The sequence below is a fragment of the Aulostomus chinensis genome, chromosome 24, assembly GCF_037954235.1.
Source record: "Aulostomus chinensis isolate RoL2024-O1b breed Wild chromosome 24, RoL_Achi_v1.0, whole genome shotgun sequence".
Classification (NCBI taxonomy): Eukaryota; Metazoa; Chordata; class Actinopteri; order Syngnathiformes; family Aulostomidae; genus Aulostomus; species Aulostomus chinensis.
In genome coordinates, this window is record NC_141343.1 from 15,658,478 (window position 1) to 15,671,825 (window position 13,348).

Sequence of the window (13,348 nt, forward strand, 5' to 3'; positions counted from 1 at the left end):
ATCCATCCATCCATCCATCATCCATCCATCATCCATCCATCCATCCATCATCCATCCATCCATCTATTCATCCATCCATCCATCCATCAATCCATCATCTATCCATCATCCGTCCATCCATCATCCATCCATCCATCCATCATCCATCCATCCATCATTCATCCATCCATCTATTCATCCATCCATCCATCATCCATCCATCTATTCATCCATCCATCAATCCATCATCCATCCATCCATCCATCCATCATCCATCCATCATCCATCCATCCATCCATCATCCATCTATCTATACATCCATCCATCATCCATCCATCCATCATCCATCCATCATCCATCCATCCATCCATCCATCCATGTTCTCCCTCTTCTCCTGTTCAGGGTGGTGGGGGTGGAGCTTTATTTATTTAATTAATATTAACTTAATATTAATAACAGCTTCTGAAGCACAAACAAAAACTTATTATAATTAACTGTTGACTAACTTGTAAGTAAGCATTACTAGTGGTTCATTAACTCTTATATTAAAAGTGGTTAAAAATATATGAGCTCAATTAGGCGATACAGACCGGCCTCAAATAAAAATGTGCTGCTACAGAATTTTTCATGAGCACCATGAAACAGGGGACCAGCAGCGTGAGGGAAGGTTCTCCCAGTTTAAGACTGGAAGAGCAAACATACCCCCATGAACAGAGCAGCAACGTGACATGGAATGATCTATGCCATGTATACACGACAAGGTGGAGCTGGGGAGGTGGAGGGTAGCAAGTTGCGAGCAGGAGCAACTGTACAGCAGCAGCAGCAGCAGATAGCAGATCGCAGCAGATAGCAGCAGGCTGCAGTAGATAGCAGATAGCAGATCGCAGCAGATAGCAGCAGGCTGCAGTAGATAGCAGATAGCAGATCGCAGCAGATAGCAGCAGGCTGCAGTAGATAGCAGATAGCAGATCGCAGCAGATAGCAGCAGATAGCAACAGGCTGCAGTAGATAGCAGCAGATAGCAGCAGGCTGCAGTAGATAGCAGATAGCAGATAGCAGCAGCAGCAGCAGATAGCAGATCGCAGCAGATAGCAGCAGATAGCAGCAGGCTGCAGTAGATAGCAGATAGCAGCAGATAGCAGCAGATAGCAGCGATGACAGCAGGCAGAGCAGCAGCCAGAAGCTAGCAGAGCAGGAGTTGAGGCCAGGTGACATTTAAGTTGAGAGGGGCCAATCAGAAGCAAGGGATTTGATCAGCTGATGCTGAGCAGCTGTGATCAGCTGATTGATCAGTTTGATTGATGGACGGGAAGCCAATAGCGCTTTCTACCACGGCCTGACAGAACTAACGCTAACGCTCGATTTGTGGATATAGTTGAACTAATTGAAACAGTCCCGCTACTTTTCCGTCCAGTCAGCTGAATCTGATCAGGCAAACTCCTGTGCTTCAGGGTGAATCATCACCCTGTTTGAGAAATCTCTGGAGACGGGGAGAGAGGGCGAGGGAGAGAGGGCGAGGGAGAGAGGTCGAGAGAGAGGGAGAGGGCGAGGGAGAGAGGGTGAGGGAGAGAGGGCGAGAGAGAGGGCGAGGGAGAGAGGGTGAGGGAGAGAGGGCGAGGGAGAGAGGGCGAGAGAGAGGGCGAGGGAGAGAGGGTGAGGGAGAGAGGGCGAGAGAGAGGGCGGGAGAGAGGGCGAGAGAGAGGGCGAGGGAGAGAGGGTGAGGGAGAGAGGGCGAGAGAGAGGGAGACAGCATCAAAGCGTTTCACTGCAGCGTTGTGATGAATGAGCTTCTGCTCATGATGAGGACCTGCAGGAAGTGGAGGTTTTTTGGGTCTTTGACAGCTGTTCCAACTCGGAGATCCTCCTCTGGAGCGCTGAGATTTCTTCTTCCAGCTGTTTGATGAGCTCTTTGTGATTGTCTCCAGTGGCGTGGACGGAGCGCCTGATCGACTCGACCTCACTCAGCCGCCCCTGAAGCGCTTGCTGAAGTTTCATTCTTCTCCTTCGTAGTTGGACCTGCAGGGAAGCCTCATGTCAGCAGGGATCCAACAGAATGACGATGCAGAACTGAGCCGCTTTGACGTCACGGACGTTTGAAGCCTTCATATGGAGCTTAGCCTACTCTTTTGTTACTGTTTGGGCTGTAAAGCAGTTTAGCAAGTTGTTTTTTTGCTATTAGAATGTGATCTGTTTGGTCAAATAACATTTGGAAAGTCTACAAGAGATTTAAAATTCACATTTATCCACCCTGAAGTCTGAGGCAGCTGACTGGACGGAGCTGGCTCAGCTGGCGTTAAGACAAATATATCTAAAAATAAGTAGAAATCTAAGCTTTCTGTTGACCTACAAATGTAAGCTAGACGGTGGTCTAGGCAGTTACAGGCCCCAGCGGCCTCCCCTGGACCACATGTCGTTCTCTTGTGGACTGAAAGCTTTGGGACTGTTTGCTTTGGAAGTTCTCGTGTGTTCCTTGGTCTTTCACCCGTGTGTTTCTTGTTTGTGCTTCATTGTGTGTTGGTCTACTCTCTTCAGTTCCTGTTTTATTTTGTCAGCTCCTCCCTCCTGTGTTTTTATGCGCTTGTCACTTCCTGTCCTTGTCTGGTTCTTGGGCGCTCCACCTGGGTCTGGTATTGTAATCAGACCTGGTCCCGCTCCTGGCGTCTCTCGTCCTATCAGCTGCTTCCTGCCCTCCTGTTCTAACACCTGTTTCTTGTTTGGTCTTTAGCGGCGAGGATTTCAGTTTGGCTGTCAGCTCAGTTCTTGTTGGCTCTTGTGTCACCTTAGCTGTCATGTCACAAGTCTGCTGTCCTGCCTTTGTTGCTCACCAGTGTTTTCTTTTTTTGTAAAATAAACCTCCTAGTTTGTGTAGCCCTGCCTGCTCTTCGTTGTCTCTGTTTGGGTTCTGCCTCAACTGTCGCATACAATCGTCTTAATACTAACAAAGGACCAAAATAATGTACGGGGAAAACAGATGATATCAAAGACAATCGTCGTTCCCTGCTGTTGTGTTTTGTATTATTTGTAGCTGCTGTGAAAGGGTCTCATTCGTTGATCCCTGTGTGCCACGGCGTCCGTTGGGCTTCACCTTCTTATTCGCTGCCTCCTTGCTGATAGGAACCATGCGATGGCGTCTGTGCTCTGTGTGGGCGCACACGACACAAACGCATGTTTGATCGCTCCTGCAAAACCTGTCCAACTGCTTTGCGTGCAGCCTGCATAGAGAGTCCTCCAGGTTCCTCTCCACACTGATGAGGAGGCTCTTCAGCCTGGTAATGAGGCTCCAGATGAGCGCGACAATATGAGGCCAGGCTCACCACGCAGGACTTGACCGCTGCTTGTTTCGCCGAGCAGAAATCACAGGGGACGGCTCCAGGTGCTAAAACCTCTGCCTCAGGTGAGGCACCGGCATGTGGTGGTTGGATGGGTTTCATTAGAGGCCTGGATTACGCCATTTCATTGCATGACTGTCCTCATGAACATGAACTGGGAGGAAGGCTTTATGTCCATTTCCAGTGCAGTGAGTAGCAACACACCCTCACAGCTGGCCGCAATCACACTTCCTTCTGCTTCCAGTTTTCTGTCACCAACCAAACAAGTTAAGAAGCGGCGTTCCTGTGAAATGAAGAACTTTAAAGTAAAATGGACGGATCCGTCAGAAGAGACGGCATCAAATACGTCTCCTCGTGTCTCTAGAAATCTGTTGTTTTCACCGTAGTTCAACCACCGTGATGACGTTGATCTTCAGCTCTAGACAGCAGCGCACGTTTGATAAAGACCTACAACCATGACGAATAGCAGACCAGTAAAATAGGACACTCACGTGGATCCCAGCACGTCTTTGTCCAGGGTCCCACTGAGTTGTTACTCTCATGTCTTTGCCCCTTCTGGACTCCTTTGACCCACTGACAGCTTCTGTAAGTGAGGCTGACGCTGGTGGACTGGTTATTTCCTGGATGCTCTAAACCCAGAAAGACCTGATGAAGCCGCGATGAAATGTCCCTGTCTCTGTTTAACTCTCCTGCCCCTTTTAGGGCAAGTAGCAAGCCCCCATGTTTGTTTCAGTCATCATGCCAACACAAATGTTTATGCATGGTTCATACTTTATTCTCATAAATGAATCCCATACAAAGAGATCTATTAAAACCAACATACCACAACATGACATTATTCTGTGCTTCATTAAACGTTGACCTGATGAGCAACTCTTTGAATTTATTGAATTCATGTTTTCATCTGTGTAGACCTGCACAGTCACGGCTGAAATAAACTCAAGAGTACTGCAGTAGTTTCATATGTTTTTTAGCGGTAACCTGGTAATGTAAACCTTTAATAATAGATTTCAATACTTTTTGCATTTACTATGTAACCATATTGGTTACAGTACATTTAATTCAATCACACCCTCGAGCCCCTCCGTCACCAGAAAAACTATCCTAAGTATTTGAAATGGCAGCACCTCGCAGTAGAACTGGACTCTTTTTTGCAATATTGCATTACTTTCAGCTCATCAAAGAAAAGGTCAGGAGCACCATAACAATCCTGTGAAATATACGTCTGAAAAATGGCCCAAGAAAACCCTGAATAGGCCTCAAGCCACAACCCCACCCTGGTATCCTCAGGGGAACACACAACGATGTCAGGGGTAATCAGTCTGCTGCTTGCCCTCAAAACTCTCCACCAAAACTACAATCAGCATGATGCCCAACTTGCTAAAACATGGATGGAACCATGGATGAGTGGTTGAAAGAATCCTGTCCCACCGCAGCGTGAATAGCAGAGTCCCCAGAGAAAAAGGGTGCGCAGTACGGCTTTGCAAAAGCATCAGAAGTGAACCTTCTGTGGTTCGGCCGAGCTTCTGGATCCTTCTGCTCTTTCCAACTTTCCTGTTGTCATCGGACTATCACTCGGTGAGAGCGGAAGGAGGGATTTTAGCGTACCTTTTTATTCCCCAGTTGAAGCTGATTGCGGTTTCGCTTGTCCAAGAGAACGAATGTACGCTCGGATCAATTCTCGATCATACATAGGGCTTATTATCAAAGGCTCTGATTTCTTTGATTTGCTGAACAGATAGAAGTATGGGAATATTTCCTCTGTGAACGATTCTCCAGCAAAAGACAAAATATGCAACTTCTGAGTGACGTCATAGAAAGAGACTCTGCCTTCCTCATAGTCCACGTAAACGCCAATATTTCTTGGCCTGGGACACAGGTTAAGACCTGTGTAGGGCGTGCAGTGAACTTGGTAATCGAAACCCCTCTTTCCAATGGCAAAGAAGCCATTTTCTTTTTTCAGGCACACCTGCCCCTTCCTGTTTACCGTTTTCTTGGCAAGACCAACATCCCAGTCATTTCTTAGGCCTACTTGGACTTCCCAGTAGTGGCGTCCAGAGGTGAAGCCCTTTGTGCCTAAAATCATCGGACGGTCAAATATGTCTGAGTCGTCAGAAAAGAGGGGGCTCATGTCTTTGCGGTACTTCAGGCGTTTACCAGCTTCGTTCACCACAAGGTTGCAACCAGCTGTTGTTGGGTCGAAGCACACTGACTCTGAGAACATAATCAGGTTGGAATTACAACAGAATTTTGTCAACTGGGACAAAAACCAAGTTGATGGATTAATCAACTCACCCTTATACTGTCTCATTTTGGTCAGTTCTGAAACAGGATAAAAACCCCATCAAGGAAAACATAAAAAACACAGCCATTTTCAAGGGAGCAGAAGATCCATACCTCTGTTTGTCAGATGCTTCAGCTTCGCTTGAAAAGTGTCCACAAGATCAGACATGGCACTCCTCAGTTCCTGCACACACACGTCTGAGTAAACCCTGGTCCTGGACCAGTCTTCCATGTGGTGTGTGCGGTCGCTTAGAGCCTGGAAAGTCTGGAGAGAGTCGCACAACCATGATTGGCATCTGTATCTGTTATTTCTATCAAATTAGACCATTCACGACCATGAAAACTGATTACCTTGTCACACGAAACAGGTTCTTAAAAGTGTCTTTTAATCATAAATTACCTTCAAATTTATGAAACGGTCAAAAAAATTCAGTGTGATTTTTTTTAATCATCACCTGAAAGGTTTCTCAAGTGTGAATGGAATAGTTAGCTTAGCACAATGAGTGATAAGTGTTAGGATACCTCCTTTTCGGCATTCACTGACCTGCAGAACTTTAAAGTGGTCATCACTGTGAGAAAGTTCCTGCAGTTCCAGTTGATCCCGCTGTAGTGCGGCGGTTTCCTGCTGCAGCGCTGCAATCAGCGCTTCGTCCTTCCCCTGAGACGTTCTCAGCTTTTCCTCGATATTCGCTCTGGATTTTGTTTGCATTTCTTGCACATGAGTCATGAGAATAGTGAATAGATCATCACTATTATTTAGCTCTTTGTGTGTCTCCTGAAATTAGAGTAAAGAATGAAGACGTTTCAATTGAAATGGGAATGAACCTATGAACTGCGTACTTGTACAAGCGTCCCTCAGTACTCACGCTGATCTTTGTTGTGTCTCTCAACTCTGTCAGCTTCTCCATTCGGTCCTGAATCATCTGTTGAATTTTTGCTGTTTTGGCTTCAATATTTCCCTAAAATATGAAGTAGTACTTTCAGTATATATGGAACTATTTAAGCATCAACACTGAAATCCAAAACACTGCAAAACAAATGTCACTAACGTGTATCAATGCAAACCCACAACTTTGGTTGCTCGTTCAAGTTTTATCTATGAACCCACATATTTTACGTCCAAAGTCTGAGAGTTTGTTTCTTGCCAGTTGGTCACTCAGATGGGTCGATGGACAGCTGGGGTTTTTAAACTTTTGATGACAACAATCAAACATCTCTTAAATAGATGTTTATAGTTTTGCTCCAGGAACTGAGGTGGGGGTGGGGGGCTAGAAATGTTCCTAGGGGCTAACTGACTCCTCCCTGTTGCTGGCTCAGCAGTTTCCTAAAGCTCAAAATACCCGATGATGAGTTAACACCTAAAGAACCAGAGAGAGAGCTTTGTTCGGAAAGAGACGTGGATCTGATGGTGATTCAGTAGCGTGTCTCTGATGAGAAAGGAACATTCATTCATTCCCATACTTGTGAGGACACCCAGCGCCTCAGCAGACAAAAGAGAGACATGAGCTGCTCAGGGACCTGTAGCAATACGGACGTACATTGATGGAACAATTTTAAACAGGGATAATTTGCTTGTCTGTCTGATGTAACCTCTGACACACACAGGTGATTATTTCAATCATTTTTAAAGGTGTGTTTTTACACACGTCAGTGTTGTGTCCATTCTTTAAATGTGTGTTTGTGCTGCAGAGTAGAACAAATGGAGCCAGTAGAGCAGGTAGGGAAGCTGCCCCACCCTGCTGATGCTACACGTCACTCACTATGGAAGTAGCTCATATGTCTCTACTAGCTAGCTCGTCTAGCTAAAAAGGCGAGGGTAAGCGAGGGTCCACTACCTTCTGCAGAGCCCCCTCCTCTTCAACAAGCACCCAATCATGGTCCTTGTGGTCCAGTTCACTGCAGAGCAGACAGATGTAGACCCCCTCGTCCCTGCAGAAGATATCCAGGAGCTTCCCGTGCTCCACACACACCCTCTCCTCCAGGTTCTCCACTGGCTCCATCAGCTTGTGTCTCATCAGTGAAGGAACTCTCCCGTGAGGCTCCAGGTGAGACACGCAGTACGACGTCAGACACACCAGGCAGGACTTGGTGGCCTTGAACTTGACATCCGAGCAAATGTCACACTTCACCTGCCATGGCTCAGCAGCAGCATCACCATCAACAGGCACCTCAAGCTTTCTCCTCTTTATTTGGACTGAGATCTCCTCGATGAGTGCATTGGTGGAGATCTCCGGCCTCTCGTAGAATCTTTTATTACATACGGGACAGTGACACAGCTCGTTCGAGTCCCAGAGCTTGCTGAGGCACATCTTGCAGAAGCTGTGACCACACGGTGTGGTGACAGGGTCGCTGAAGACGCTCTCACAGATGGAACACAGGAAGTGATCCTCTGCCAGTGAGGCCAGAACCCCAAGCGATGACATGCTGACCCTCTGCAGGATCAAGTTGATATCATTTGAGTGGTTTTTGTGTACATCGTGACTCATTCATACTGACGTGAGATCATGTTTTGATTTCATGAATTGACGACTGAAGAATGAAGTGCATTTTTAGACTGGTCCTAACACAAATCTGGCCTCTCCCGATGACTCAGGTCTCAGAATTGTTTGGTGGACTACACTTCTAACTATACTTCTCTCTAAAACTTCTGTGTTTTGACACGGAACGAAGCAGCAACTCACCAGTCCCTTGTAGGTCTCCGTTAATTCCTGAGGCTGAATCGTCTTTCAAGTTCAAGTTTGTGTGTTGTCCAAATGCGCATTTCTGTTCTTGTCATGTCTTTCACGGATGTGGTTAAAGACCAACTCTGTCTTTGTGGCAGCTTCCCTGTAAGGGGCGTGGCCAAGTGACATAATTTTCCTGAAAACGAAACTTAAAATGTACCCAGGAAGACAGTTGACCTCAGACTGCGTCTCCATGTGTGTCTGTTGTGATTGTGTCTGGTTGGATCTCCTTTTTCTGTTTGCAAAGATGAAATGTGCTTTTGTTTTCAACCAGCAGGAGGCAGCAACACACTTCCTGTGCTTCCAGGAAAAAGAATACAAAGTTCAACACAACTCCAACCTCAGGAATAATTAGAGTTTCATGAGAACTTCTCTGAGAGTATCAGTCAGTTCAGTCCAACAAATCCAGTTTGCCAGGCAGGTGTATTAGCATCATGAATCAAAATACTAAATATTATAAAGCAATTCTTTTTCTACAGACATGAAGCACAAAGAGGTGTAGGTGAAGTTTTTTTCAGACCGTACACATCAACTGGAGAACTACCAGTTCAAACATGTAAAAGTTCTGAACCCCAAATCAGATGAGCTGCAGGAACAGAAGAATACTCAGTGTAAGGAGGTGCAAGACTGCTCAGAACACTTCAAACTAAGGTTCTTGAACGGCATGGAACCTGTTCCCCGTCCATTAGTGAGGCCTCATGAATTTTGCGGTTCTTGCTGTGGTGATCTGAATGTTCTGGAAAAAAGAAATTGTAGGTGGCCACGCTTTGAATGGCTCAAATAAGGTTTGTGAAGGGTGGAGGACCCTGTTCTGTTGGTTGGAAAGGCCTACATGTGTCATCAGTGTGTCTTTTGTGCATCCACACCTGGACCTCGTACGATCCGCTTGTGATCAAATCAGCCAGGAGACATGAATGCAAGAACAACACCAACGACATTTATTCTCCTAAACCCTGAGGATGCTTCTCTTGAAAACAACCTTTAGAACATCAGTCGCAGAGGAAAGGTAAAACCTTCCATTTTCTACATTTCTACATTTCTACGTCATGCTTTTGTGGTATTTTAGAGGTTTTCCACCACTGCTGCCCCCCTTTTCCTCCTCTTAAAGCTAGGCTAAGCTAACTGTCTGACGGCTGTTGACTCATATTTATAACACACAAGTTATATGATGTGATGTTCAAACGCTCAGCTAAAACGTGACACAAAACTCTTCTTCTGAGACTTTGTGGAACCTTTACAAATGCGTTAGCTTCATTCTACTCTAAAACCAATTTTAGCTTTGCTTAATCAGGCTCTTCTCATGCGCCGGGTAGATCACGAAGGTATCCGAGGCTTTGTCGCAGCAGTACAGGTAGAAGAAGGGAAGAATCTTCTCTGTAAACTTGTCCTTGAACGTATAAATGTGAGTCCGAGCCCTCACATCATAAAATGATATTTGGCCCTCCTCGTAGTCCACATAAACACCCACTCTCTTGGGTTTGGGGTCAAGGGTGAGCAGTAACGGCGGGGATGTTGACACTCGGTACCCTTGGCCTTTCTTCATGGCCAGAGCCCAGTAGCCTTGGGTGGTGCTCACAGATATCCTGCCCTTTCTGTTGACAGAAGACCTGGCCAGGCCCAAGTACCAGTCGTCCTTCTCCCCTACCTGAACCTCCCAGTAATGTCTTCCTGAAGTGAAACCTTCACGGCCCAAGACAATCACCACTGTGTCGAAGCGCTCCGGGTGGTCTGGGAGGTCCTGCCACGCCCCCAAGTGTCTCACTTGGCGTCTGTCCTGAGAAAGCTGCAACCAAGGGTTCGCGGTGTCGGGGTCCAGAGTCACGTCCTCTGTAGAAACACAGTTAAGGATGTTTCTGCTGAGGGGGAATATGCATAAAAATGCAAACAAAAAAGGAAAAACTTTACCTGAGTATTTGAGAATCTTTTTTATTTCTGTAAAAGACAAAAGACAGAATACTCTTATTTCACGTCAACAATTTCAAGACATTATATTGGAATGGGAAATAAAATCATACCACTGTCAGCAAGGTTCTCTGTCATTTCATTTATGGTCGCCTCCAGTCTGGTCACAGCTCTTCTGATCAAGCCCACACAAATGTCAGTGGGAACTCTGGTCTCAGACCAGTTTTTAACAGGTGGGGTAGTGCTCAGAGCTGGGAAGTTCTACGCAGCCACACAGAGCAAGACATGAAATAGAGAGGGACGTGTCAAAATGGCTTACTAGCAACTTGAAGTGCAGTTTTTCCTTCTATCCTTTGTGATGATTTACCTTCAGGAAGTGAATGTGGTCTGTCCGAGCCATGTTCTCCAGGTCCATATACCTCCTCTTTAGCTTGTTAATTTCCTCCTCTAGTTCCGACACAAGGTTCTGAGCCCACCTCTCTGTCTGCTTCTGCTTCTCCTCGATGGTCAGAACCAGGTCAGCCTGAGTCCTCTGGATGGACCGTACCAGTTCAGAGAAGACCTGCATGCTGTCCTCAATCTCTTGCTGAGTGCTGGCCTGGAAACAAATCAAATTCTGAAATCCAAAATGTACGTTCCTGTCTGCAGTTTTAATGGCTTTACTGCTCATCTGAGGATAATGCAGAACTGAAGCCAGTGCATTTGCACAATCTAAAACCATGTGACCAGGGTTAACTCTGTTACTTTGTTGAGTTCCACTGATTGTTTGATCTCCTCCACCTTCTTCACTCTTTCCTGGATCATCTGTTGGACGTCTATTTCTGTCCTCTTCAGCTGGGCCTGCAGCGCATGGAGGGACATGCAGTAGTGAGCAACACTGACCAGCCACCAATTCACATGGAACAGCAAGTATCTTTGTTATAGAGACAGATTCAACCTTAAAGTCAGGTTCACACCAAACGTGAGGGGAGTTTCCTCACAATTACATCACACAAAGAATGCAAAGGAGGAGGGAAGATGGACAAGGAAGAGCATTTCCTAAAAGTTGTCTTTCTTCAAAGTTGTGTCCTCTGTATGATGTCGTTCTGCTTCATGATCACTGATAAATATTTCGACTGAGTGAACCCGAGGAAGCTCAGAACAACACACGTTCTTTGGTCTTAAGACCTTCAGAAGGAGGTACATTTCTTACCTCAAAAGTAGTACAAAGGTTCAAAAGGGTGTCCCCACCCAAGTGGTCTGCCTACCTCTGCGCAGGGGGACCACTCACCTTCTTCTCCGTCCACTCTCGCTCCACAGGGACGGTGTAGTGCGCCCTGTGATCCGTCTCGGTACAGAGGACGCACACACAGGTCTGGTCCTTCTTACAGAAGAGTTCCAGGAGTCTTTCGTGTTTTGGACACATCCTGTCCTCCATGTTGGCAACGGGCTCCATCAGCTTGTGTTTGGTGAAGCGGGCGGCGTGAGACTTAAGGTGTTCCTCGCAGTAGGAAGTCAGACATACCAGACAGGACTTGATAGCTTTCGGCCTGCCGTCACCCAGGCACACGTCACAGAGGACATCCTCCCAGGAGGTGGGTAGGAGTGAAGGAGCCTCGGGGTCTGGAGAGGCGGATATTTGAGGGGATGGAGGGGGTGATGTTTGGGGCACTGGTGGCGGTGGTTGAGTCTGTGCTGTAGATTGGCTGTTGAACCTCGGGGGAGGCAGAGGGGAAGCTTGGGGGGCTGACACTGGGGGGATGAGCGGTGGGAGCTCCTCCTGCCGGTTGGACGCTGCTTTCCTCTGCCTGTCCCCCTCTTGTTTCTCTTTCAACTCTTCGAGAAGCTGTTTCATCTGGTCTCTCTCTAGAAGCCTCTCTTCATCCTCCTTTCTCCCTCGCCTCTCCATTTCGGTCTCCTCTTCCTCGCCTCTTCTCAGCTTCCCTTCGACACCTCGAATCCTAATCTCCTTGAACTGCTCTGCGATCTCCCTCAGGACAGTGTTGACGCTGATATCTGGTCTTTTGTAGAAGGACTTCTTACACATAGGACACTGGTACAGTGGACTGGTTTTCCAGTATCCCAGAATGCAGCTTTGGCAGAAGTTGTGTCCACAGGGGATGGACACGGGGTTGGTGAAGACGTCAAGACAGATGGAGCAGTGCACCTGCTCTTCAGAAAGGTTCCCAGTGGCAGCCATTCCTGCACGGCGAAGAGGCAGCGTCATTTTCAGCGCAAGCGACCAGCTTTGCAGTGGGGCGTCAAACCTGCTGTGATATCGAGGTCGCCAGAGTTAGATGGCGTCACTTCATTTAAATTCATTTACATGCAGATCTACAAAGGAAAGCACTGAAGCCAAATACACACTCAGAAATGGAGACGAGAACAGTAGTGTAGACTCTTGACAGTGTCCCTCGAAGGTTCCGATTCGGTGCTGAAGAGTCCAGAATTGCAGCTTTGATGAACCAAGAGTATGAAAGGATTTAAAACTCACTGAAAGGTACGCAGTTGTCTCAGGCATTTGCGCCCTTCACACTGGTACTTCTAGTTTTGAGTGTGTGACTGAAGTAGTTACAGTTTTTTTACTATTTCAAACTAAACTACACCCAACAGCGTTGTCTCAGTGGGGCCTTTGAGACTGTCGATCAAACTGAACCAAGGGTGGAAGTTGACACAAAGTTGAACAGCTGGATTTACTTTACTGCTGCCTTCATCTCCATATCAGGACTCAATTACTTCATTATCGCAAGAGAACACTGGCTGGTTTCATGGTTACAGTTTTATCAAGAAATAGAGTTCATTTTCTCCAGATAATGAGTTAACAGTTTCATGACTCTCATATACATTTCTAGATATTTTCCCTCCTTTGATCCTTCTGTGTGTTTTGTTGTCTGTGCCTTTGTTTATTGCTGCTCTCAGTGTCTTGAGTTACTCATAAATCACACTGGAATCCGTTTGAAAGGTGCTACATGGATTAAGCCTCACTGCTCATGCCGCTAACAGGTGATAAGGGGAGACATCTTGTTATTTTGAGACATAAACAAAGAAAAAAGCCCACTCGTTCCTCAGGGGTGTTGACAAACTTTTCATTTACAATTATGATTACTTCTATGATTACTACTAAGTGTTCACAGTCATGCCTGAAATATTCTC

General features: G+C 46.5%; 2 protein-coding genes across 2 annotated transcripts; both read right to left on the reverse strand.

The window, feature by feature from the left end:
- Positions 1 to 4,077: 4,077 nt before the first annotated feature.
- Positions 4,078 to 8,406, reverse strand: LOC147238893 (E3 ubiquitin-protein ligase TRIM39-like). Its single transcript, XM_086197974.1, has 7 exons — positions 8,273 to 8,406; positions 7,427 to 8,023; positions 6,458 to 6,550; positions 6,136 to 6,366; positions 5,706 to 5,856; positions 5,604 to 5,630; positions 4,078 to 5,522 (listed from the first exon to the last, which is right to left on the reverse strand). Exons 2-7 carry the CDS (start codon positions 8,012 to 8,014, stop codon positions 4,921 to 4,923), a joined length of 1,692 nt encoding a protein of 563 aa, XP_086054100.1. The 5' UTR covers positions 8,015 to 8,023; positions 8,273 to 8,406; the 3' UTR covers positions 4,078 to 4,920.
- Positions 8,407 to 9,249: 843 nt separating this feature from the next.
- LOC147238894 (E3 ubiquitin-protein ligase TRIM39) lies at positions 9,250 to 13,093 on the reverse strand. Its single transcript, XM_086197981.1, has 8 exons — positions 12,563 to 13,093; positions 11,989 to 12,465; positions 11,487 to 11,901; positions 10,961 to 11,056; positions 10,584 to 10,814; positions 10,330 to 10,477; positions 10,220 to 10,246; positions 9,250 to 10,141 (listed from the first exon to the last, which is right to left on the reverse strand). The coding sequence occupies exons 2-8, from the start codon at positions 12,420 to 12,422 to the stop codon at positions 9,588 to 9,590; spliced, it is 1,905 nt and encodes a 634-aa protein (XP_086054107.1). The 5' UTR covers positions 12,423 to 12,465; positions 12,563 to 13,093; the 3' UTR covers positions 9,250 to 9,587.
- Positions 13,094 to 13,348: the final 255 nt, after the last annotated feature.